Source organism: Oncorhynchus nerka, linkage group LG11, assembly GCF_034236695.1.
Source record: "Oncorhynchus nerka isolate Pitt River linkage group LG11, Oner_Uvic_2.0, whole genome shotgun sequence".
Classification (NCBI taxonomy): domain Eukaryota; kingdom Metazoa; phylum Chordata; class Actinopteri; order Salmoniformes; family Salmonidae; genus Oncorhynchus; species Oncorhynchus nerka.
In genome coordinates, this window is record NC_088406.1 from 7,282,797 (window position 1) to 7,306,687 (window position 23,891).

Consider the following 23,891-nt stretch of genomic DNA (forward strand, 5'->3'; position numbering starts at 1 on the left):
TGATACTAGTGGGTCTACTCAAAACGGGAGAGACGTTCTGATACTAGTGGGACTCTCCCAACATTTGATTATATTTTAACGGATGATACAGTGGGTCAATCAAGAGACGTTCTGATACTAGTGGGAAAAACGGAGAACGTTGCTGCAGATATTAGTGGGTCTTTCTAACAGAAACACTTTTGAAATGGGTCTCATAACAGGAGAATTGCGTTCTTTTGGGTTATAACACCAACGGAGAGACTTTAGTGGGTCTACTAACAGGAGAGACGTTCTGATACTAGTGGGTATACTCTAACAGGAGAGACGTTCTGATTGAACGGAGAGACGTTCTGATACTAGTGGGTCTTTATAACGGGAGAGAATCTGATATACTAGTGGGTCTACTCTAACAGAGACGTTCTGATACTAGTGGGAGAACAGGAGCATCTTTATAATCTAACAGGAGAGACGTTCTGATACTAGTGGGTCTCCTAACAGGAGAGACGTTCTGATACTAGTGGGTCTAGAACAGGAGCATCTTTATAATCTAACAGGAGAGAGCTCCTACTAGTGGGAGAACAGAGCATCTTTATAATCTAACAGGAGAGAGAGTCTACTCTAAGCTCCTCCCGTGAGAACAGAGCATCTTTATAATCTAACAGAGAGAGCTCTGATACTAGTGGGTCTAGAACAGAGCATCTTTATAATCACAGAGTAGCTCCTCCGTGAGAACAGGAGAGCATCTTTATACTAGTGGGTCTACTCTAACAGGAGAGACGTTCTGATACTAGTGGGTCTACTCTAACAGGAGAGACGTTCTGATACTAGTGGGTCTACTCTAACAGGAGAGACGTTCTTTTGATACTAGTGGGTCTACTCTAACAGGAGAGACGTTCTGATACTAGTGGGTCTCTCTAACAGGAGAGCGTTCTGATACTAGTGGGTCTACTCTGAGAGCGTTTACTAGTGGGTCTACTCTAACAGGAGAATGATACTAGTGGGTTCTAACAGGAGAGACTACTAGTGGGTCTTTCAGGAGAGACGTTCTGATACTAGTGGGTCTACTCTATCCCTCTCTACTAGTTCTGCTCTAACGGGAGAGACGTTCTGAACTAGTGGGTCTACTCTAACAGGAGAGACTACTAGTGGGTCTACTCTAACAGGAGAGACGTTCTGATACTAGTGGGTCTAAAGGAGAACGTTCTGATACTAGTGGGTCTTTTAACTAGTGGGAGAGACGTTCTGATACTAGTGGGTCTGATACTGGTCTACTCTGTAACAGGAGAGACGTTCTGGTACTAGTGGGTCTCTCTAACATACTAGTGGGTCTACTTAACGGAGAGACGTTCTGATACTAGTGGGTCTACTCTGTAACGGAGAGACGTTCTGATACTAGTGGGTCTACTCTAACAGGAGAGACGTTCTGATACTAGTGGGTCTACTCTAACAGGATGACGTGTAGTGGGTCTACTCTAACAGGAGAGACGTTCTGATACTAGTGGGACTCTAACAGGAGAGACGTTCTGATACTAGTGGGCTACTGGTAACAGGAGAGACGTTCTGATACTAGTGGGTCTACTCTAACAGGAGAGACGTTCTGATACTAGTGGGTCTACTCTAACAGGAGAGACGTTCTGATACTAGTGGGTCTACTCTGTAACAGGAGAGACGTTCTGATACTAGTGGGTCTACTCTGTAACAGGAGAGACGTTCTGATACTAGTGGGTCTACTCTAACAGGAGAGACGTTCTGGTACTAGTGGGTCTACTCTGTAACGGAGAGACGTTCTGATACTAGTGGGTCTACTCTGTAACAGGAGAGACGTTCTGATACTAGTGGGTCTACTCTAACAGGAGAGACGTTCTGATACTAGTGGGTCTACTCTAACAGGAGAGACGTTCTGATACTAGTGGGTCTACTCTAACAGGAGAGACGTTCTGATACTAGTGGGTCTACTCTAACAGGAGAGACGTTCTGATACTAGTGGGTCTACTCTGTAACGGAGAGACGTTCTGATACTAGTGGGTCTACTCTGTAACAGGAGAGACGTTCTGATACTAGTGGGTCTACACTAACAGGAGAGACGTTCTGGTACTAGTGGGTCTACTCTAACCGGAGAGACGTTCTGATACTAGTGGGTCTACTCTGTAACAGGAGAGACGTTCTGATACTAGTGGGTCTACTCTAACAGGAGAGACGTTCTGATACTAGTGGGTCTACACTAACAGGAGAGACGTTCTGGTACTAGTGGGTCTACTCTAACAGGAGAGACGTTCTGGTACTAGTGGGTCTACTCTGTAACGGAGAGACGTTCTGATACTAGTGGGTCTACTCTGTAACAGGAGAGACGTTCTGATACTAGTGGGTCTACTCTGTAACGGAGAGACGTTCTGATACTAGTGGGTCTACTCTAACAGGAGAGACGTTCTGATACTAGTGGGTCTACTCTGTAACAGGAGAGACGTTCTGATACTAGTGGGTCTACTCTAACAGGAGAGACGTTCTGATACTAGTGGGTCTACTCTAACAGGAGAGACGTTCTGATACTAGTGGGTCTACTCTGTAACGGAGAGACGTTCTGATACTAGTGGGTCTACTCTAACGGGAGAGACGTTCTGATACTAGTGGGTCTACTCTGTAACAGGAGAGACGTTCTGATACTAGTGGGTCTACTCTGTAACGGAGAGACGTTCTGATACTAGTGGGTCTACTCTAACAGGAGAGACGTTCTGATACTAGTGGGTCTACTCTAACAGGAGAGACGTTCTGATACTAGTGGGTCTACTCTAACAGGAGAGACGTTCTGATACTAGTGGGTCTACTCTGTAACAGGAGAGACGTTCTGATACTAGTGGGTCTACTCTAACAGGAGAGACGTTCTGATACTAGTGGGTCTACTCTAACAGGAGAGACGTTCTGATACTAGTGGGTCTACTCTAACAGGAGAGACGTTCTGATACTAGTGGGTCTACTCTAACAGGAGAGACGTTCTGATACTAGTGGGTCTACTCTAACAGGAGAGACGTTCTGATACTAGTGGGTCTACTCTAACAGGAGAGACGTTCTGATACTAGTGGGTCTACTGTGTAACGGAGAGACGTTCTGATACTAGTGGGTCTACTCTAACTAGTGGGTCTACTCTAACAGAGAGACGTTCTGATACTAGTGGGTCTACTCTAACAGGAGAGACGTTCTGATACTAGTGGGTCTACTCTAACAGGAGAGACGTTCTGATACTAGTGGGTCTACTCTAACAGGAGAGACGTTCTGATACTAGTGGGTCTACTCTAACAGGAGAGACGTTCTGATACTAGTGGGTCTACTCTAACAGGAGAGACGTTCTGATACTAGTGGGTCTACTCTGTAACAGGAGAGACGTTCTGATACTAGTGGGTCTACTCTAACGGGAGAGACGTTCTGATACTAGTGGGTCTACTCTAACAGGAGAGACGTTCTGATACTAGTGGGTCTACTCTAACGGGAGAGACGTTCTGATACTAGTGGGTCTACTCTAACAGGAGAGACGTTCTGATACTAGTGGGTCTACTCTAACAGGAGAGACGTTCTGATACTAGTGGGTCTACTCTAACAGGAGAGACGTTCTGATACTAGTGGGTCTACTCTAACAGGAGAGACGTTCTGATACTAGTGGGTCTACTCTAACAGGAGAGGCGTTCTGATACTAGTGGGTCTACGTTCTGAACAGGAGAGACGTTCTGATACTAGTGGGTCTACTCTAACAGGAGAGACGTTCTGATACTAGTGGGTCTACTCTAACGGGAGAGACGTTCTGATACTAGTGGGTCTACTCTATACTAGTGGAGAGACGTTCTGATACTAGTGGGTCTACTCTAACAGGAGAGACGTTCTGATACTAGTGGGTCTACTCTAACAGGAGAGACGTTCTGATACTAGTGGGTCTACTCTGTAACAGGAGAGACGTTCTGATACTAGTGGGTCTACTCTAACGGGAGAGACGTTCTGATACTAGTGGGTCTACTCTAACGGGAGGGTCTGATACTAGTGGGTCTACTCTAACAGGAGAGACGTTCTGATACTAGTGGGTCTACTCTAACAGGAGAGACGTTCTGATACTAGTGGGTCTACTCTAACAGGACGGGAGAGACGTTCTGATACTAGTGGGTCTACTCTAACAGGAGAGACGTTCTGATACTAGTGGGTCTACTCTGTAACAGGAGAGACGTTCTGTACTAGTGGGTCTACTCTGTAACAGGAGAGACGTTCTGATACTAGTGGGTCTACTCTGTAACAGGAGAGACGTTCTGATACTAGTGGGTCTACTCTAACGGAGAGACGTTCTGATACTAGTGGGTCTACTCTAACAGGAGAGACGTTCTGATACTAGTGGGTCTACTCTAACAGGAGAGACGTTCTGATACTAGTGGGTCTACTCTAACGGGAGAGACGTTCTGATACTAGTGGGTCTACTCTAACAGGAGAGACGTTCTGATACTAGTGGGTCTACTCTGAACAGTGGGGAGAGACGTTCTGATACTAGTGGGTCTACTCTGTAACGGAGAGACGTTCTGATACTAGTGGGTCTACTCTGTAACAGGAGAGACGTTCTGATACTAGTGGGTCTACTCTAACAGGAGAGACGTTCTGATACTAGTGGGTCTACTCTAACAGGAGAGACGTTCTGATACTAGTGGGTCTACTCTGTAACAGGAGAGACGTTCTGATACTAGTGGGTCTACTCTAACAGGAGAGACGTTCTGATACTAGTGGGTCTACTCTAACGGGAGAGACGTTCTGATACTAGTGGGTCTACTCTAACAGGAGAGACGTTCTGATACTAGTGGGTCTACTCTAACGGAGAGACGTTCTGATACTAGTGGGTCTACTCTGTAACAGGAGAGACGTTCTGATACTAGTGGGTCTACTCTGTAACGGAGAGACGTTCTGATACTAGTGGGTCTACTCTGTAACAGGAGAGACGTTCTGATACTAGTGGGTCTACTCTGTAACGGAGAGACGTTCTGATACTAGTGGGTCTACTCTAACAGGAGAGACGTTCTGATACTAGTGGGTCTACTCTAACAGGAGAGAGACGTTCTGATACTAGTGGGTCTACTCTAACGGAGAGACGTTCTGATACTAGTGGGTCTACTCTAACAGGAGAGACGTTCTGATACTAGTGGGTCTACTCTAACAGGAGAGACGTTCTGATACTAGTGGGTCTACTCTGTAACAGGAGAGACGTTCTGATACTAGTGGGTCTACTCTCTAACGGGAGACGTTCTGATACTAGTTCTGATACTACTAGTGGGTCTACTCTAACAGGAGAGACGTTCTGATACTAGTGGGTCTACTCTGTAACAGGAGAGACGTTCTGATACTAGTGGGTCTACTCTAACGGGAGAGACGTTCTGATACTAGTGGGTCTACTCTAACGGGAGAGACGTTCTGATACTAGTGGGTCTACTCTGTAACAGGAGAGACGTTCTGATACTAGTGGGTCTACTCTAACGGGAGAGACGTTCTGATACTAGTGGGTCTACTCTGTAACAGGAGAGACGTTCTGATACTAGTGGGTCTACTCTGTAACGGAGAGACGTTCTGATACTAGTGGGTCTACTCTAACAGGAGAGACGTTCTGATACTAGTGGGTCTACTCTAACAGGAGAGACGTTCTGATACTAGTGGGTCTACTCTAACGGGAGAGACGTTCTGATACTAGTGGGTCTACTCTAACGGGAGAGACGTTCTGATACAGGTCTACTCTAACAGGAGAGACGTTCTGATACTAGTGGGTCTACTCTAACAGGAGAGACGTTCTGATACTAGTGGGTCTACTCTAACAGGAGAGACGTTCTGATACTAGTGGGTCTACTCTAACAGGAGAGACGTTCTGATACTAGTGGGTCTACTCTCTGTAACAGGAGAGACGTTCTGATACTAGTGGGTCTACTCTAACGGAGAGACGTTCTGATACTAGTGGGTCTACTCTAACAGGAGAGACGTTCTGATACTAGTGGGTCTACTCTAACAGGAGAGACGTTCTGTACTAGTGGGTCTACTCTAACAGGAGAGACGTTCTGATACTAGTGGGTCTACTCTGTAACAGGAGAGACGTTCTGATACTAGTGGGTCTACTGTAACAGGAGAGACGTTCTGATACTAGTGGGTCTACTCTAAGAGAGACGTTCTGATACTAGTGGGTCTACTCTAACAGGAGAGACGTTCTGATACTAGTGGGTCTACTCTAACAGGAGAGACGTTCTGATACTAGTGGGTCTACTCTAACAGGAGAGACGTTCTGATACTAGTGGGTCTACTCTAACAGGAGAGACGTTCTGATACTAGTGGGTCTGCTCTCTGTAACAGGAGAGACGTTCTGATACTAGTGGGTCTACTCTGTAACAGGAGAGACGTTCTGATACTAGTGGGTCTACTCTAACAGGAGAGACGTTCTGATACTAGTGGGTCTACTCTAACAGGAGAGACGTTCTGATACTAGTGGGTCTACTCTAACAGGAGAGACGTTCTGATACTAGTGGGTCTACTCTAACGGGAGAGACGTTCTGATACTAGTGGGTCTACTCTAACAGGAGAGACGTTCTGATACTAGTGGGTCTACACTAACAGGAGAGACGTTCTGATACTAGTGGGTCTACTCTGTAACGGAGAGACGTTCTGATACTAGTGGGTCTACTCTAACGGGAGAGACGTTCTGATACTAGTGGGTCTACTCTAACAGGAGAGACGTTCTGATACTAGTGGGTCTACTCTGTAACAGGAGAGACGTTCTGATACTAGTGGGTCTACACTAACAGGAGATAACTGTTGTTATGAAGCAGGCCAGGTTAATGGTAAGATAACTGTTGTAAAAGAAGCAGGCCAGGTTAATGGTAACACCACCGTTGTTAAGAAGCAGACCAGGTTAATGGTAACACCACTGTTGTTAAGAAGCAGACCAGGTTAATGGTAACACCACCGTTGTTAAGAAGCAGGCCAGGTTAATGGTAACACCACCGTTGTTAAGAAGCAGACCAGGTTAATGGTAACACCACCCTTGTTAAGAAGCAGACCAGGTTAATGGTAACACCACCGTTGTTAAGAAGCAGGCCAGGTTAATGGTAACACCACTGTTGTAGAAGAAGCAGGCCAGGTTAATGGTAACACCACGGTTGTTAAGAAGCAGACCAGGTTAATGGTAACACCACCGTTGTTAAGAAGCAGACCAGGTTAATGGTAACACCACTGTTGTTAAGAAGCAGACCAGGTTAATGGTAACACCACCGTTGTTAAGAAGGAGACCAGGTTAATGGTAACACCACTGTTGTAAAAGAAGCAGGCCAGGTTAATGGTAACACCACTGTTGTTAAGAAGCAGGCCAGGTTAATGGTAACACCACTGTTGTAAAAGAAGCAGGCCAGGTTAATGGTAACACCACTGTTGTTAAGAAGCAGGCCAGGTTAATGGTAACACCACCGTTGTTAAGAAGGAGACCAGGTTAATGGTAACACCACTGTTGTAAAAGAAGCAGGCCAGGTTAATGGTAACACCACTGTTGTTAAGAAGCAGGCCAGGTTAATGGTAACACCACTGTTGTAAAAGAAGCAGGCCAGGTTAATGGTAACACCACTGTTGTTAAGAAGCAGGCCAGGTTAATGGTAACACCACCGTTGTTAAGAAGCAGGCCAGGTTAATGGTAAGATAACTGTTGTAAAAGAAGCAGGCCAGGTTAATGGTAACACCACCGTTGTTAAGAAGCAGACCAGGTTAATGGTAACACCACGGTTGTTAAGAAGCAGACCAGGTTAATGGTAACACCACGGTTGTTAAGAAGCAGACCAGGTTAATGAGCCAGCTGCCATACCAGGCGGTGATGCAACCGGTCAGGATGCTCTCGATGGTGCAGCTGTGATGAAGAACCACTGCTGTAGACACTCAGGCAACAATAATACTTTATTTCTCTTTGCATGAAGAGCTCTGTATAAAACCCTGGGGGGTTTGCAGCCAAAATGCCACCCTACTGCCTATTTAGTGCACTTCTATTGATCAGGGCTCATGGGGTTCCTGTATTTGTATGTACAGGAATAGGATGCAATTTAGGAAACAGGATGTACGTATTATGTATCAAAACCAGCGCCATATTCATGACCGGAGCTTCTGGGCTTTTTCCATATTAGCTGTGAAATTGAAATCAAATAATTTGAGGGAGCCAATGTCAGAATGTAATGTAATGTAATCAATCTCTCTCTCTCTCTCTCTCTCTCTCTCTCTCTCTCTCTCTCTCTCTCTCTCTCTCTCTCTCTCTCTCTCTCTCTCTCTCTCTCTCTCTCTCTCTCTCTCTCTCATGTGTAGACTCCTCTCTCTCTCTAGACTCCTCTCTCTCTCTCTGTACGCATGTGTCTACACGCGTCTCTCTCTCTCTCCTCTCTCTCTCAGAATGTAATCTCTCTCTCTCTCTCTCTCTCTCCGTGCGCAGAGATGTAACGCGTGTAATCTCTCTCTCTCTCTCTCTCTGCGCTAGACTCCTGTCTCAGAATGTAATCTCTCTCTCTCTCTCTCTCTAGACTCCTGTCTCAGAATGTAATCTCTCTCTCTCTCTCTACGCATGTGTAGACTCCTGTACACGCGTGTCAGAATCTCTCTCTCTCCTCTAGACTCCTCGTGTCTCTCTCTCTCTCTCTCTGTGTGCATGTGTAGACTCCTGTACACGCGTGTCAGAATGTAATCTCTCTCTCTCTCTCTCCGTACGCATGTGTAGACTCCTGTACACGCGTGTCAGAATGTAATCTCTCTCTCTCTCTCTCTCTCTCTGTGCGCATGTGTAGACTCCTGTACACGCGTGTCAGAATGTAATCTCTCTCTCTCTCTCTCTGTGTGCATGTGTAGACTCCTGTACACGCGTGTCAGAATGTAATCTCTCTCTCTCTCCGTACGCATGTGTAGACTCCTGTACACGTGTCAGAATGTGTCATGTGTAGACTCCTGACGCGTGTCATGTAATCTCTCTCTCTCTCTCTCTCTCTCTCTCCGTGCGCATGTGTAGACTCCTGTACACGCGTGTCAGAATGTAATCTCTCTCTCTCTCTCCGTATGCATGTGTAGACTCCTGTACACGCGTGTCAGAATGTAATCTCTCTCTCTCTCTCTCTCTCTCCGTACGCATGTGTAGACTCCTGTACACGCGTGTCAGAATGTAATCTCTGAATATTGGGCCTGAGCCACAGCCTTTGCTGAATACTTAACAGATGAATAGACAGAGGGAAAGACAGAACGGAGGGATGGAGGAAAGAACTGGGAGAAAAATCTACGAAGACAATAAACATTGGATTGTAACCTGGGCTCTAGTAAACAGAATGAATACTGTGGGAGACTGTGGCTGCCTCCCACATGGAACTATATTCCCTGTTCCTGGAGAGATACCCTCCTGTAGGTTTTAACTCCAACCCTGTTCCTGGAGAGACACCCTCCTGTAGGTTTTAACTCCAACCCTGTTCCTGGAGAGAAACCCTCCTGTAGGTTTACACTCCAACCCTGTTCCTGGAGAGAAACCCTCCTGTAGGTTTACACTCCAACCCTGTTCCTGGAGAGAAACCCTCCTGTAGGTTTTAACTCCAACCCTGTTCCTGGAGAGATGCTGTTACAGGAGGGTATCTCTCTAGGAACAGGGTCGGAGAGCCATGTCCTATATAGGGTCGGAGAGCCATGTCCTATATAGGGTCGGAGAGCCATGTCCTATATAGTGTAGGAGAGCCCTGTCCTATATAGTGTAGGAGAGCCCTGTCCTATATAGTGTAGGAGAGCCCTGTCCTATATAGTGTCGGAGAGCCCTGTCCTATATAGTGTCGGAGAGCCCTGTCCTATATAGTGTCGGAGAGCCCTGTCCTATATAGTGTCGGAGAGCCCTGTCCTATATAGTGTCGGAGAGCCCTGTCCTATATAGTGTCGGAGAGCCCTGTCCTAGATAGTGTAGGAGAGCCCTGTCCTATATAGTGTCGGAGAGCCCTGTCCTATATAGTGTCGGAGAGCCCTGTCCTATATAGTGTCGGAGAGCCCTGTCCTAGATAGTGTAGGAGAGCCCTGTCCTAGATAGTGTAGGAGAGCCCTGTCCTATATAGTGTAGGAGAGCCCTGTCCTATATAGTGTCGGAGAGCCCTGTCCTATATAGTGTCGGAGAGCCCTGTCCTATATAGTGTAGGAGAGCCCTGTCCTATAGCCCTGTGTAGGAGAGCCCTGTCCTATATAGTGTCGGAGAGCCCTGTCCTATATAGTGTCGGAGAGCCCTGTCCTAGATAGTGTCGGAGAGCCCTGTCCTAGATAGTGTCGGAGAGCCCTGTCCTAGATAGTGTCGGAGAGCCCTGTCCTATATAGTGTCGGAGAGCCCTGTCCTATATAGTGTCGGAGAGCCCTGTCCTATATAGTGTCGGAGAGCCCTGTCCTATATAGTGTCGGAGAGCCCTGTCCTATATAGTGTAGGAGAGCCCTGTCCTATATAGTGTAGGAGAGCCCTGTCCTATATAGTGTCGGAGAGCCCTGTCCTATATAGTGTCGGAGAGCCCTGTCCTATATAGTGTCGGAGAGCCCTGTCCTAGATAGTGTCGGAGAGCCCTGTCCTATATAGTGTCGGAGAGCCCTGTCCTATATAGTGTCTATATAGTGGAGAGCCCTGTCCTATATAGTGTAGGAGAGCCCTGTCCTATATAGTGTAGGAGAGCCCTGTCCTATATAGTGTAGGAGAGCCCTGTCCTATATAGTGTAGGAGAGCCCTGTCCTATATAGTGTAGGAGAGCCCTGTCCTATATAGTGTAGGAGAGCCCTGTCCTATATAGTGTAGGAGAGCCCTGTCCTATATAGTGTAGGAGAGCCCTGTCCTATATAGTGTAGGAGAGCCCTGTCCTATATAGTGTAGGAGAGCCCTGTCCTATATAGTGTAGGAGAGCCCTGTCCTAGAGAGCCCTGTCCTATATAGTGGAGAGCCCTGTCCTATATAGTGTCGGAGAGCCCTGTCCTATATAGTGTAGGAGAGCCCTGTCCTATATAGTGTAGGAGAGCCCTGTCCTATATAGTGTAGGAGAGCCCTGTCCTATATAGTGTAGCAGAGCCCTGTCCTAGATAGTGTAGGAGAGCCCTGTCCTAGATAGTGTAGGAGAGCCCTGTCCTATATAGTGTCGGAGAGCCCTGTCCTATATAGTGTCGGAGAGCCCTGTCCTATATAGTGTAGGAGAGCCCTGTCCTATATAGTGTAGGAGAGCCCTGTCCTATATAGTGTCGGAGAGACACATCTTTGTTTGGAGCAGGGGGACAGAACAGCAGGGGGACAGAGCCCTGTCCATACAGTGGGGAGCCCTGTCCAGTGAGGACAGCCCTGTCCTATATAGTGGGGAGAGCCCTGTCCAATAGGGGGACAGAGCCCTGTCCAATAGGGGGACAGAGCCCAGCTAGAACAGGAGGGGACAGAGAGCCCTGTCCAATAGGGGGAGAGCCCTGTCCAACAGTGGGGAGAGCCCTGTCCAATAGTGGGGACAGCCCAGCATATAGGGGACAGAGAGCCCTGTCCATATAGTGCGGAGGACACATCTTTGTTTGGAGCAGGGGGACAGAACAGCAGGGGACAGAACAGCAACAGGGGGACAGAACAGCAGCAGGGGGACAGAACAGCAACAGGGGGACAGAACAGCAACAGGGGGACAGAACAGCAACAGGGGGACAGAACAGCAGCAGGGGGACAGAACAGCAGGGGGACAGAACAGCAGCGGGACAGAACAGCAGCAGGGGGACAGAACAGCAGCAGGGGGACAGAACAGCAGCAGGGGGACAGAACAGCAGCAGGGGGACAGAACAGCAGCAGGGAGACAGAACAGCAGCAGGACAGAACAGCAGCAGGACAGAACAGCAACAGGACAGAACAGCAACAGGACAGAACAGCAACAGGACAGAACAGCAGCAGGACAGAACAGCAGCAGGACAGAACAGCAGCAGGACAGAACAGCAGCAGGACAGAACAGCAGCAGGACAGAACAGCAGCAGGACAGAAGAGCAGCAGGACAGCAGGACAGAACAGAACAGCAGCAGGACAGAACAGCAGCAGGACAAAACAGCAGCAGGACAAACAGCAGCAGGACAGAAGAGCAGCAGGACAGAAGAGCAGCAGGACAGAAGAGCAGCAGGACAGGACAGAAGAGCAGCAGGACAGAACAGAAGAGCAGCAGGACAGAAGAGCAGCAGGACAGAAGAGCAGCAGGACAGAAGAGCATCAGGACAGAAGAGCATCAGGACAGAAGAGCATCAGGACAGAACAGAAGAGCAGCAGGACAGAACAGAAGAGCAGCAGGACAGAAGAGCAGCAGGACAGAAGAGCAGCAGGACAGAAGAGCAGCAGGACAGAAGAGCAGCAGGACAGAAGAGCAGCAGGACAGAACAGAAGAGCAGCAGGACAGAACAGAAGAGCAGCAGGACAGAACAGAAGAGCAGCAGGACAGAACAGAAGAGCAGCAGGACAGAACAGAAGAGCAGCAGGACAGAACAGAACAGCAGCAGAACAGAACAGCAGCAGGACAGCAGCAGGGGGACAGAAGAGCAGGGGGACAGAAGAGCAGCGGGACAGAAGAGCAGCGGGACAGAAGAGCAGCGGGACAGAACAGCAGCGGGACAGAACAGCAGCAGGACAGAAGAGCAGGACAGAACAGAAGAGCAGCAGGACAGAAGAGCAGCAGGACAGAAGAGCAGCAGGACAGCAGAGCAGCAGGACAGAACAGCAGGACAGAACAGCAGAGCAGCAGGACAGAACAGCAGAGCAGCAGGACAGAACAGCAGAGCAGCAGGACAGAACAGCAGAGCAGCAGGACAGAACAGCAGAGCAGCAGGACAGAACAGCAGCAGGACAGAACAGCAGCAGGACAGAACAGCAGCAGGACAGAACAGCAGCAGGACAGCAGCAGGGGGACAGAACAGCAGCAGCGGGACAGAAGAGCAGCAGGACAGAAGAGCAGCAGGACAGAAGAGCAGCAGGACAGAAGAGCAGCAGGACAGCAGCAGGACAGCAGCAGGACAGAAGAGCAGCAGGACAGCAGCAGGACAGCAGCAGGGGGACAGAAGAGCAGCAGGACAGAAGAGCAGCAGGACAGAACAGCAGCAGGACAGCAGCAGGACAGAAGAGCAGCAGGACAGAAGAGCAGCAGGACAGAAGAGCAGCAGGACAGAACAGCAGCAGTGTGTGTCCCCAGCCTGCCTACTGCAGTCTGTTCACATGACGCTTTACTCCTCAACAACTCATTTATGGTCTTCTAATTAAAACGTCTGTTAATTGCCTCGTTAAGTGATTTCATTGGGCCACAAGATTTTTTAAAAACATGAATATTAGCTTTCTTGATTATTTTGGATGTGTAATTGTCCATTAACAAAATGAGGAAATCTACAAACTAGTAATTTCTAATGAGATGTAATGTAATCATCTAATGGTCCTTCATTAGTTGGGCAGAAGAAAGAATAAACGAAAACTCCTAATGAAGATATAGAAAGGAAATGGCACCCTATTCCCTATATAGTGCACGACTTTAGACCAGAGCCCTATGGCACCCTATTCCCTATTATAGTGCACTACTTTAGACCAGAGTTCTATGAGCCTGCACTCTCTACTGGTCTTTCTGTGATTCCTTGCATCCTTCTGAACAGTATGAAAAGGTCACTTCCCTCGTAACTTCTTCTCCAATGGGTTTTGAGAAGGAGGTGAGGGGATGTGAGGAATCAAGGAAAGAGGACTCGAGAAAGAGGATGTGTAGCAGATTCAGCTGAACAGATACTCTGTAACCTGTACTTTTCTCCAGGTGTTTTCTAGAACCAAAGGGTCAACCTCTGCTTGAGCTGCTCATCAATTAATCAACTCCTTTTTTTCCCCGTGCCTAAGTATGAAGCATGCCAGTCAGAACATTCTGTATCAGTCTACCTTCAAAGTAGAGGCCAAAGGGAAGAGAGCTCAGAGAGTACTTCTAACAGAACAAAGGCTGAACCAATCATGATTTATTTGTTTGTGTGTGTGTGTGTGTGTGTGTTTTGAAAACCCCTTCAGGAAAATATACTGTTGCCTTTGTTTTCAACTATTTACTAAAAACACCAACTTCAAGGGTATCTATCAATAAAGTTAACATCCAAACTACAGTTAGGACAGATCAGGTCAAACCTCCAATTATATAAAAACAGCATCACAAGGGAAAGGGAAACAGATGGGTAATAACAGCATCACAAGGGAAACAGATGGTAATAACAGCATCACTAGGGAAAGGGAAACCGATGGGTAATAACAGCATCACAAGGGAAACAGATGGGTAATAACAGCATCACAAGGGAAACAGATGGGTAATGACAGCATCACAAGGGAAAGGGAAACAGATGGGTAATAACAGCATCACAAGGGAAACAGATGGGTAATAACAGCATCACAAAGGAAACAGATGGGTAATAACAGCATCACAAGGGAAACAGATGGGTAATAACAGCATCACAAGGGAAACAGATGGGTAATAACAGCATCACAAAGGAAACAGATGGGTAATAACAGCATCACAAGGGAAACAGATGGGTAATAACAGCATCACAACAGCTATTTATTTCCTCAGGAGACCCGTTTGTACTGACTGACCTGATGCAGTTGGAGTGGGTCATTATGCACCGTTCCTACAGACAGCTACCGATGGAACCTTTCCTCTCTCCCTCTCTCGCTCTTACTCTCTCTTTCTTTATCGCTGTCTCTCTCTCTCTCTCTCTGTGTATGTGTTTCCCTCTGTGTGTGTGTGTCTGCTACAGTACTCACTGAAGTCTCCAGTAAGGAACAGGGCCTCCGCGGCTGGGGCCCACTCCCTCAACACCAGTCTGTTGTCAGCCATGCGGTTCACGCCAAAGGTCCTGTAGCTTCTAGTGAACTGATCAAAGCCCCCTTCTGCCTCCTCCAGAAGGAACAGACGCTTCTCAAACAGCCCATACCTGAGAGACACAGAGAGAGAGAGAGAGAGAGACACACAGAGAGAGAGACACACAGAGAGAGAGAGAAGAGAGAAGGGGACACATACAGACAGACACAGAGGAGAGAGGAGAGAGAGAGAGCAAGAGACAGACAGACAGACAGAGAGAGTGTCGTTAATAACAGAGAAGGAACTGGGAAAGATCACAACTCCCCTCAACTAAATCATGGATAGAATCAGCATGGTCAATAACAGTAAATAGGAAGCAATATTAATGACTCAGGCCAAGACCTAAAATACTAGAGCTGTGTTGATCAGTGTTCAGGCGTCACAGGACTATAGGAGATGTGTTGATCAGTGTTCAGGCGTCACAGGACTATAGGAGATGTGTTGATCAGTGTTCAGGTGTCACAGGACTATCGGAGATGTGTTGATCAGTGTTCAGGTGTCACAGGACTATCGGAGATGTGTTGATCAGTGTCAAGGCGTCACAGGACTATAGGAGATGTGTTGACCAGTGTTCAGGTGACACAAGACTATAGGAGATGTGTTGATCAGTGTTCAGGTGACACAGGACTATAGGAGATGTGTTGATCAGTGTTCAGGTGTCACAGGACTATAGGAGATGTGTTGACCAGTGTTCAGGCGTCACAAGACTATAGGAGATGTGTTGATCAGTGTTCAGGTGTCACAGGACTATCGGAGATGTGTTGATCAGTGTTCAGGTGACACAGGACTATAGGAGATGTGTTGACCAGTGTTCAGGTGACACAAGACTATAGGAGATGTGTTGATCAGTGTTCAGGTGACACAAGACTATAGGAGATGTGTTGACCAGTGTTCAGGCGTCACAAGACTATAGGAGATGTGTTGACCAGTGTTCAGGCGTCACAAGACTATAGGAGATGTGTTGATCAGTCTATGGTTGCATTCCACATATGGTTGCATCCCACATCCACCACCCAAAGGACATCCAGCCAACTTGACAACTGTGGGAACCATTGGAGTCAACATGAGACAGTGGAACACTAAAATAGTCAAATTCACACACTTATCAAGAGAACATCCCTGGTCATCCCTACAGCCTCTGATCTGACTGACTCGCTAAACAGAGAACAACCCTGGTCATCCCTACTGGCTCTGATCTGGTGGACTCACTAAACAGAGAACAACCCTGGTCATCCCTACTAGTCTCTGATCTGGAGGACTCACTAAACAGAGAACAACCCTGGTCATCCCTACTAGTCTCTGATCTGGAGGACTCACTAAACAGAGAACATCCCTGATCCTCCCTACAGCCTCTGATCTGACTGACTCGCTAAACAGAGAACAACGCTGGTCATCCCTACTAGTCTCTGATCTGGTGGACTCACTAAACAGAGAACAACCCTGGTCATCCCTACTAGTCTCTGATCTGGAGGACTCACTAAACAGAGAACATCCCTGGTCATCCCTACTAGTCTCTGATCTGGAGTACTCACTAAACAGAGAACATCCCTGGTCATCCCTACTAATCTCTGATCTGGAGGACTCACTAAACAGAGAACATCCCTGATCCTCCCTACTGCCTCTGATCTGGTGGACTCACTAAACAGAGAACATCCCTGGCCATCCCTACTAGTCTCTGATCTGGAGGACTCACTAAACAGAGAACATCCCTGGTCATCCCTACTAGTCTCTGATCTGGAGGACTCACTAAACAGAGAAGATCCCTGATCCTCCCTACTGCCTCTGATCTGGTGGACTCACTAAACAGAGAACATCCCTGGTCATCTCTACTGCCTCTGATCTGGAGGACTCACTAAACAGAGAACGTCCCTGGTCATCCCTACTGCCTCTGATCTGACTGTCTCACTAAACAGAAATACTTTGCTTGTAAAGTACCATTTAAAATGGAGGCTAGCTATAGCTGGGTAGACTGCCGTAAATGGAGGCTAGCAATAGCTGGGTAGACTGCCCTAAATGGAGGCTACCTATAGCTGGGTAGACTGCCCTAAATGGAGGCTAGCTATAGCTGGGTAGACTGCCCTAAAATGGAGGCTAGCTATAGCTGGGTAGACTGCCCTAAAATGGAGGCTAGCTATAGCTGGGTAGACTGCCCTAAAATGGAGGCTAGCTATAGCTGGGTAGACTGCCCTAAAATGGAGGCTAGCTATAGCTGGGTAGACTGCCCTAAAATGGAGGCTAGCTATAGCTGGGTAGACTGCCCTAAAATGGAGGCTAGCTATAGCTGGGTAGACTGCCCTAAAATGGAGGCTAGCTATAGCTGGGTAGACTGCCCTAAAATGGAGGCTAGCTATAGCTGGGTAGACTGCCCTAAATGGAGGCTAGCTAAAGCTGGGTAGACTGCCCTAAATGGAGACTAGCTATAGCTGGGTAGACTGCCGTAAATGGAGGCTAGCAATAGCTGGGTAGACTGCCCTAAATGGAGGCTAGCTATAGCTGGGTAGACTGCCCTAAAATGGAGGCTAGCTATAGCTGGGTAGACTGCCCTAAAATGGAGGCTAGCTATAGCTGGGTAGACTGCCCTAAATGGAGGCTAGCTATAGCTGGGTAGACTGCCCTAAATGGAGGCTAGCTATAGCTGGGTAGACTGCCCTAAATGGAGGCTAGCTATAGCTGGGTAGACTGCCCTAAATGGAGGCTAGCTATAGCTGGGTAGACTGCCCTAAAATGGAGGCTAGCTATAGCTGGGTAGACTGCCCTAAAATGGAGGCTAGCTATAGCTGGGTAGACTGCCCCAAAATGGAGGCTAGCTATAGCTGGGTAGACTGCCCTAAAATGGAGGCTAGCTATAGCTGGGTAGACTGCCCTAAAATGGAGGCTAGCTATAGCTGGGTAGACTGCCCTAAATGGAGGCTAGCTATAGCTGGGTAGACTGCCGTAAATGGAGGCTAGCAATAGCTGGGTAGACTGCCCTAAATGGAGGCTACCTATAGCTGGGTAGACTGCCCTAAATGGAGGCTAGCTATAGCTGGGTAGACTGCCCTAAAATGGAGGCTAGCTATAGCTGGGTAGACTGCCCTAAAATGGAGGCTAGCTATAGCTGGGTAGACTGCCCTAAAATGGAGGCTAGCTATAGCTGGGTAGACTGCCCTAAAATGGAGGCTAGCTATAGCTGGGTAGACTGCCCTAAAATGGAGGCTAGCTATAGCTGGGTAGACTGCCCTAAAATGGAGGCTAGCTATAGCTGGGTAGACTGCCCTAAAATGGAGGCTAGCTATAGCTGGGTAGACTGCCCTAAAATGGAGGCTAGCTATAGCTGGGTAGACTGCCCTAAATGGAGGCTAGCTATAGCTGGGTAGACTGCCCTAAATGGAGGCTAGCTATAGCTGGGTAGACTGCCCTAAAATGGAGGCTAGCTATAGCTGGGTAGACTGCCCCAAAATGGAGGCTAGCTATAGCTGGGTAGACTGCCCCAAAATGGAGGCTAGCTATAGCTGGGTAGACTGCCCTAAAATGGAGGCTAGCTATAGCTGGGTAGACTGCCCTAAATGGAGGCTAGCTATAGCTGGGTAGACTGCCCTAAATGGAGGCTAGCTATAGCTGGGTAGACTGCCCTAAATGGAGGCTAGCTATAGCTGGGTAGACTGCCCTAAATGGAGGCTAGCTATAGCTGGGTAGACTGCCCTAAATGGAGGCTAGCTATAGCTGGGTAGACTGCCCTAAATGGAGGCTAGCTATAGCTGGGTAGACTGCCCTACATGGAGGCTAGCTATAGCTGGGTAGACTGCCCTAAATGGAGGCTAGCTATAGCTGGGTAGACTGCCCTACATGGAGGCTATAGGTAGGCTTAGAACACAGTCAATGTAACACACACAAACACAATATTAATGCTATAGCCAAGAGGTTGGTGAGCTATATGCGGACGTGGTTGTTGCAATATCAACCCCATATATAGTATTCAGTCTAAAATGTAGATCTATCTGAGTAGCCTCTTGCTTTACCTTGGACCGCATTCGAGGGCATTCAAAATCAATACATGAACATCATTATACAAGATGGATAGGCTGTCTTGCAAAGAGCATTCATATTTTAACACCTGCCACACATCAACATGCTATAAGCCATAGACACTGCTCACAAAAATGATCCTAATTTTAGTCACCGTTACTGTGTAAAGGCAGTTATGCTCTTACATGTGTTTTAATTCATATATTATTTTTAATCAAACGATATCTACCCGAATATGTCCCTATAAGCTCTCCCGTACGGGGTCACCATGTCGCCAGGACACCATGCCATCATGCCGCCAGGACACCATGCCAACAGGACACCATGTCACTACATTACCAGGACACCATGTCACCAGGACACCATGTCACTACATTACCAGGACACCATGTCATTACATTACCAGGACACCATGTCACTACATTACCAGGACACCATGTCACCAGGACACCATGTCACTACATTACCAGGACACCATGCCATCATGCCGCCAGGACACCATGTCGCCAGGACACCATGTCACTACATTACCAGGACACCATGTCACCAGGACACCATGTCACTACATTACCAGGACACCATGTCACTACGTCACCAGGACACCATGTCACCAGGACACCATGTCGCCAGGACACCATGTCACTACATTACCAGGACACCATGTCACTACATTACCAGGACACCATGTCACCAGGACACCATGTCACCAGGACACCATGTCACTACATTAGCAGGACACCATGTCACTACATTACCAGGACACCATGTCACCAGGACACCATGTCACTACAGTGCCTTGCGAAAGAATTCACCCCCTTGGTGTTTTTCCTATTTTGTTGCATTACAACCTGTAATTTAAATAGATTTTTATTTGTATTTCATGTAATGGACATACACAAAATAGTCCAAATTGGTGAAGTGAAAAAAATTACTTGTTTCCAAAAATAAATAAAAAAGGTGTGTGCATATCTATTCCCCCCTTTACTATGAAGTACCTAAATAAGATCTGGTGTGGAGGTCGACCGAGTATGATTTTTCAACGCTGATACCGATACCAATTATAGGAGGACCAAAAAAAAAGCCGATGCCGATTGGTCTGACAATTTTTTTAATACATTTGGAATAATGACAATTACAACAATACTGAATGAACACTTATTAACTTAATATAATACATCAATAAAATCCATTTAGCCTCAAATAAATAATGAAACATGTTCAATTTGGTTTAAATAATGCAAAAACAAAGTGTTGGAGAATAAAGTAAAAGTGCAATATGTGCCATGTAAGAAAGCTAACATTTAAGTTCCTTGCTCAGAACATGAGAACATATGAAAGATGGTGGTTCCTTTTAACATGAGTCTTCAATATTCCCAGGTAAGAAGTTTTAGGTTGTAGTTATTATAGGAATTATAGGACTATTTCTCTCTATACCATTTGTATTTCATTAACCTTTGACTATTGGATATTCTTATAGGCACTTTAGTATTGCCAGTGTAACAATACAGCTTCCGTCCCTCTCCTCACCCCTACCTGGGCTCGTACCACCAACACATCGACAACATCCACCCTCGAAGCATCGTTACCCATACAGAACAACTACTCCAAGTCTCAGAGCGAGTGATGTTTGAAACTATTAGCACGCACCCCGCTAACTAGCTAGCCATTTCACATCGGTTACACCAGCCTAATCTCGGGAGTTGATAGGCTTGAAGTCATAAACAACGCAATGCTTGACGCACAACGAAGTGCTGTTTGAATGAATACTTAAGAGCCTGCTGCTGCCTACCATCGCTCAGTCAGACTGCTCTATCAAATCATAGACTTAATTATGACATAACAACACACAGAAATACGAGCCTTCGGTCATTAATATGGTCGAATCCGGAAACTATCAACTCGAAAACAAGACGTTTATTCTTTCAGTGAAATACGGATCCGTTACGTATTTTATCTAACGGGTGGCATCCATCAGTCTAAATATTCCTGTTAACATTGAAGGTTGTGCAATGTCATGTCATAATTACGTAATATTCTGGCAAATTAGGCGGCCCAAACGGTTGCATATAACCGGACTCTGTTGTAACGACTCTCGTCGGTGGAAGGAGAGGAGGACCAAACGGTTGCATATAACCGGACTCTGTTGTAACGACTCTCGTCGGTGGAAGGAGAAGAGGACCAAACGGTTGCATATAACCGGACTCTGTTGTAACGACTCTCGTCGGTGGAAGGAGAGGAGGACCAAACGGTTGCATATAACCGGACTCTGTTGTAACGACTCTCGTCGGTGGAAGGAGAGGAGGACCAAACGGTTGCATATAACCGGACTCTGTTGTAACGACTCTCGTCGGTGGAAGGAGAGGAGGACCAAACGGTTGCATATAACCGGACTATGTTGTAACGACTCTCGTCGGTGGAAGGAGAAGAGGACCAAACGGTTGCATATAACCGGACTCTGTTGTAACGACTCTCGTTGGTGGAAGGAGAGGAGGACCAAACGGTTGCATATAACCGGACTCTGTTGTAACGACTCTCGTCGGTGGAAGGAGAAGAGGACCAAACGGTTGCATATAACCTGACTATGTTGTAACGACTCTCGTCGGTGGAAGGAGAGGAGGACCAAAGCGCAGCGTGGTACGTTGCCATATTTAGTGGAATACTTTTTCAATACGAACAAAAAACAATAAACAGACGAAAACCGACGAAGCTACAGTCCTGAACTTGTGAACATAGAATACATGAACGCAATCACCCACCAACAAAAGTGAAAACAGGCTACCTTAATATGGTTCCCAATCAGAGACAATGCAAAACACCTGCCTCTGATTGAGAACCATATCAGGCCAATCAGACAAACCTAACATAGACTATACCCACCCAGCCCACGTCCTGACCAACTAAATAAAAGACAAAACAAAGGAAATAAGGTCAGGAACGTGACAGAAATGACACAATTTCACCTGGTTAATATTGCCTGCTAACCTGGATTTCTTTTAGCTAAATATGCATGTTTAAAAATATATACTTCTGTGTATTGATTTTAAGAAAGGCATTGATGTTTATGGTTAGGTACACATTGGAGCAAGGACAGTCCTTTTTCACGAATACGCACAGCATCGTTAACTAGTGATTATGATTAATTGATTGATTGATTGATTGATTGATTGGTTTTTATCAGATAAGTTTAATGCTAGCTGGAAACTTACCTTGGCTTCTACTGCATTCGCGTAACAGGCAGGCTCCTTGTGGAGTGCAATGAGAGGCAGGTGGTTAGAGCGTTGGACTAGTTAACCGTAGGGCTGCAAGATTGAATCCCCAAGCTGACAAGGTAAAAAATATATTTAAGTAGTTAAAAGATTAAATAAAGGTGTTAAAAAATATAATAATCTGTGTCCAAAAATACCAATTTCCGATTGTTATGAAAACTCTAAAAACCTAAATAAAAATCGGCCATTCCGATTAAATCGGTCGACCTCTAATCTGTGCCAATCAATTACCTTCAGATGTCACATAAATAGTTAAATAAAGTTCACCTGTGTGCAATCTAATGTCACATGATCTCAGTATACACACACACACACACACACACACACACACACACACACATTCTGAAAGGCCGCAGAGTCTGCAACACCACTAAGCAGGGGACACCACCAAGTAAGTGGCCCTATGAAGACCAAGGAGCTCTCCAAACAGGTCAGGGACAAAGATGTGGAGAAGTACAGATCGGGTTTGAGTTACAAAAAAATATCACAAACATTTTTTCCCACGGCGCACCAATTAAATCCATTATTTAAAACATGGAAAGAACATGGCACCACAACAAACCTGCCAAGAGAGGGCCGCCCACCAAAACTCACAGACCAGGCAAGGGCATTAATCAGAGAGGCAACAAAGAGACCAAAGATAACCCTGAAGGAGCTGCAAAGCTCCACAACGGAGATTGGAGTATCTGTCCATAGGACCACTTTAAGCCATATACTCCACAGAGCTGGGCTTAGTGGAAGAGTGGCCAGAAAAATGCCATTGCTTAAAGAAAAAAATAAGTAAACAAATTTGGTGTTCACCAAAAGGCATGTGGGAGACTCTCAAACATATGAAAGAAGGTACTCTGGTCAGATGAGACTAAAATGTAGCTTTTTGGTCATCAAGGAAAATGCTATGTCTGGCACAAACCCAACACCTCATCACCCAGAGAATATCATCCCCACAGTGAAGCATGGTGGTGGCAGCATCATGCTGTGGGGATGGTTTTCATCGGCAGGGACTAGGAAACCGGACAGAATTGAAGGAATGATGGGTGGCACTAAATACAGGCAAATACTTGAGGGAAACCTGTTTCAGTCTTCCAGAGATTTGAGACTGGGACAGAGGTTCACCTTCCAGCAGGACAATGACCCTAAGCATACTGCTAAAGCAACACTCGAGTGGTTTAAGGGGAAACCTTTAAATATCTTGGAACGGCCTAGTCAAAGCCTAGATCTCAATCCAATTGAGAATCTGTGGTATGACAGCAATCTGTACACCAGCGGAATCCATCCAACTTGAAGGAGCTGGAGCAGTTTTGCCCTGAAGAATGGGCAAAAATCCCAGTGGCTAGATGTACCAAGCTTATAGAGACTTGCAGCTGTAATTGCTGTAAAAGGTGGCTCTACAAAGTATTGACATTGGGAGGGTGAAAAACTTGACCGTGCCTAACTATTCTGTTTTTTGGTCTTATTCGTTTCACAATAAAAAAACATTTGCATCTTCAAAGTGGTAAGCATGTTGTGTAAATCAAATGATGATACAACCCCCCCCCAGAAATCCATTTTAATTCCAGGTTGTAAGCCAACAACATAGGAAAAATGCAAAGGGGCCACAGTAGTTAAATAGTCCTACATGACATCACCATGTCACTATGTTGTGGCTGACCAGCTAAACCGTTGGTTTATTTTGACACTGGAGAGTATAAACTAACTTCTTCATCATCATCATTTATCATGTTAGTTCCTCCTTTCCAGCTGCTGTCCAGATCAGATTCTCCCT

General features: G+C 46.6%; 1 protein-coding gene across 1 annotated transcript in view; it reads right to left on the bottom strand.

Moving 5' to 3' along the window:
* Nucleotides 1-23,891, bottom strand: part of LOC115120576 (1,4-alpha-glucan-branching enzyme-like) — a 234,388-nt gene that overhangs the window by 182,379 nt on the left and 28,118 nt on the right. Inside the window, exon 2 of the mRNA XM_065024960.1 lies at nucleotides 14,762-14,931. Within this exon, the coding sequence (XP_064881032.1) occupies nucleotides 14,762-14,931 (170 nt within the window). The remainder of the gene's footprint in view (nucleotides 1-14,761; nucleotides 14,932-23,891) is intronic.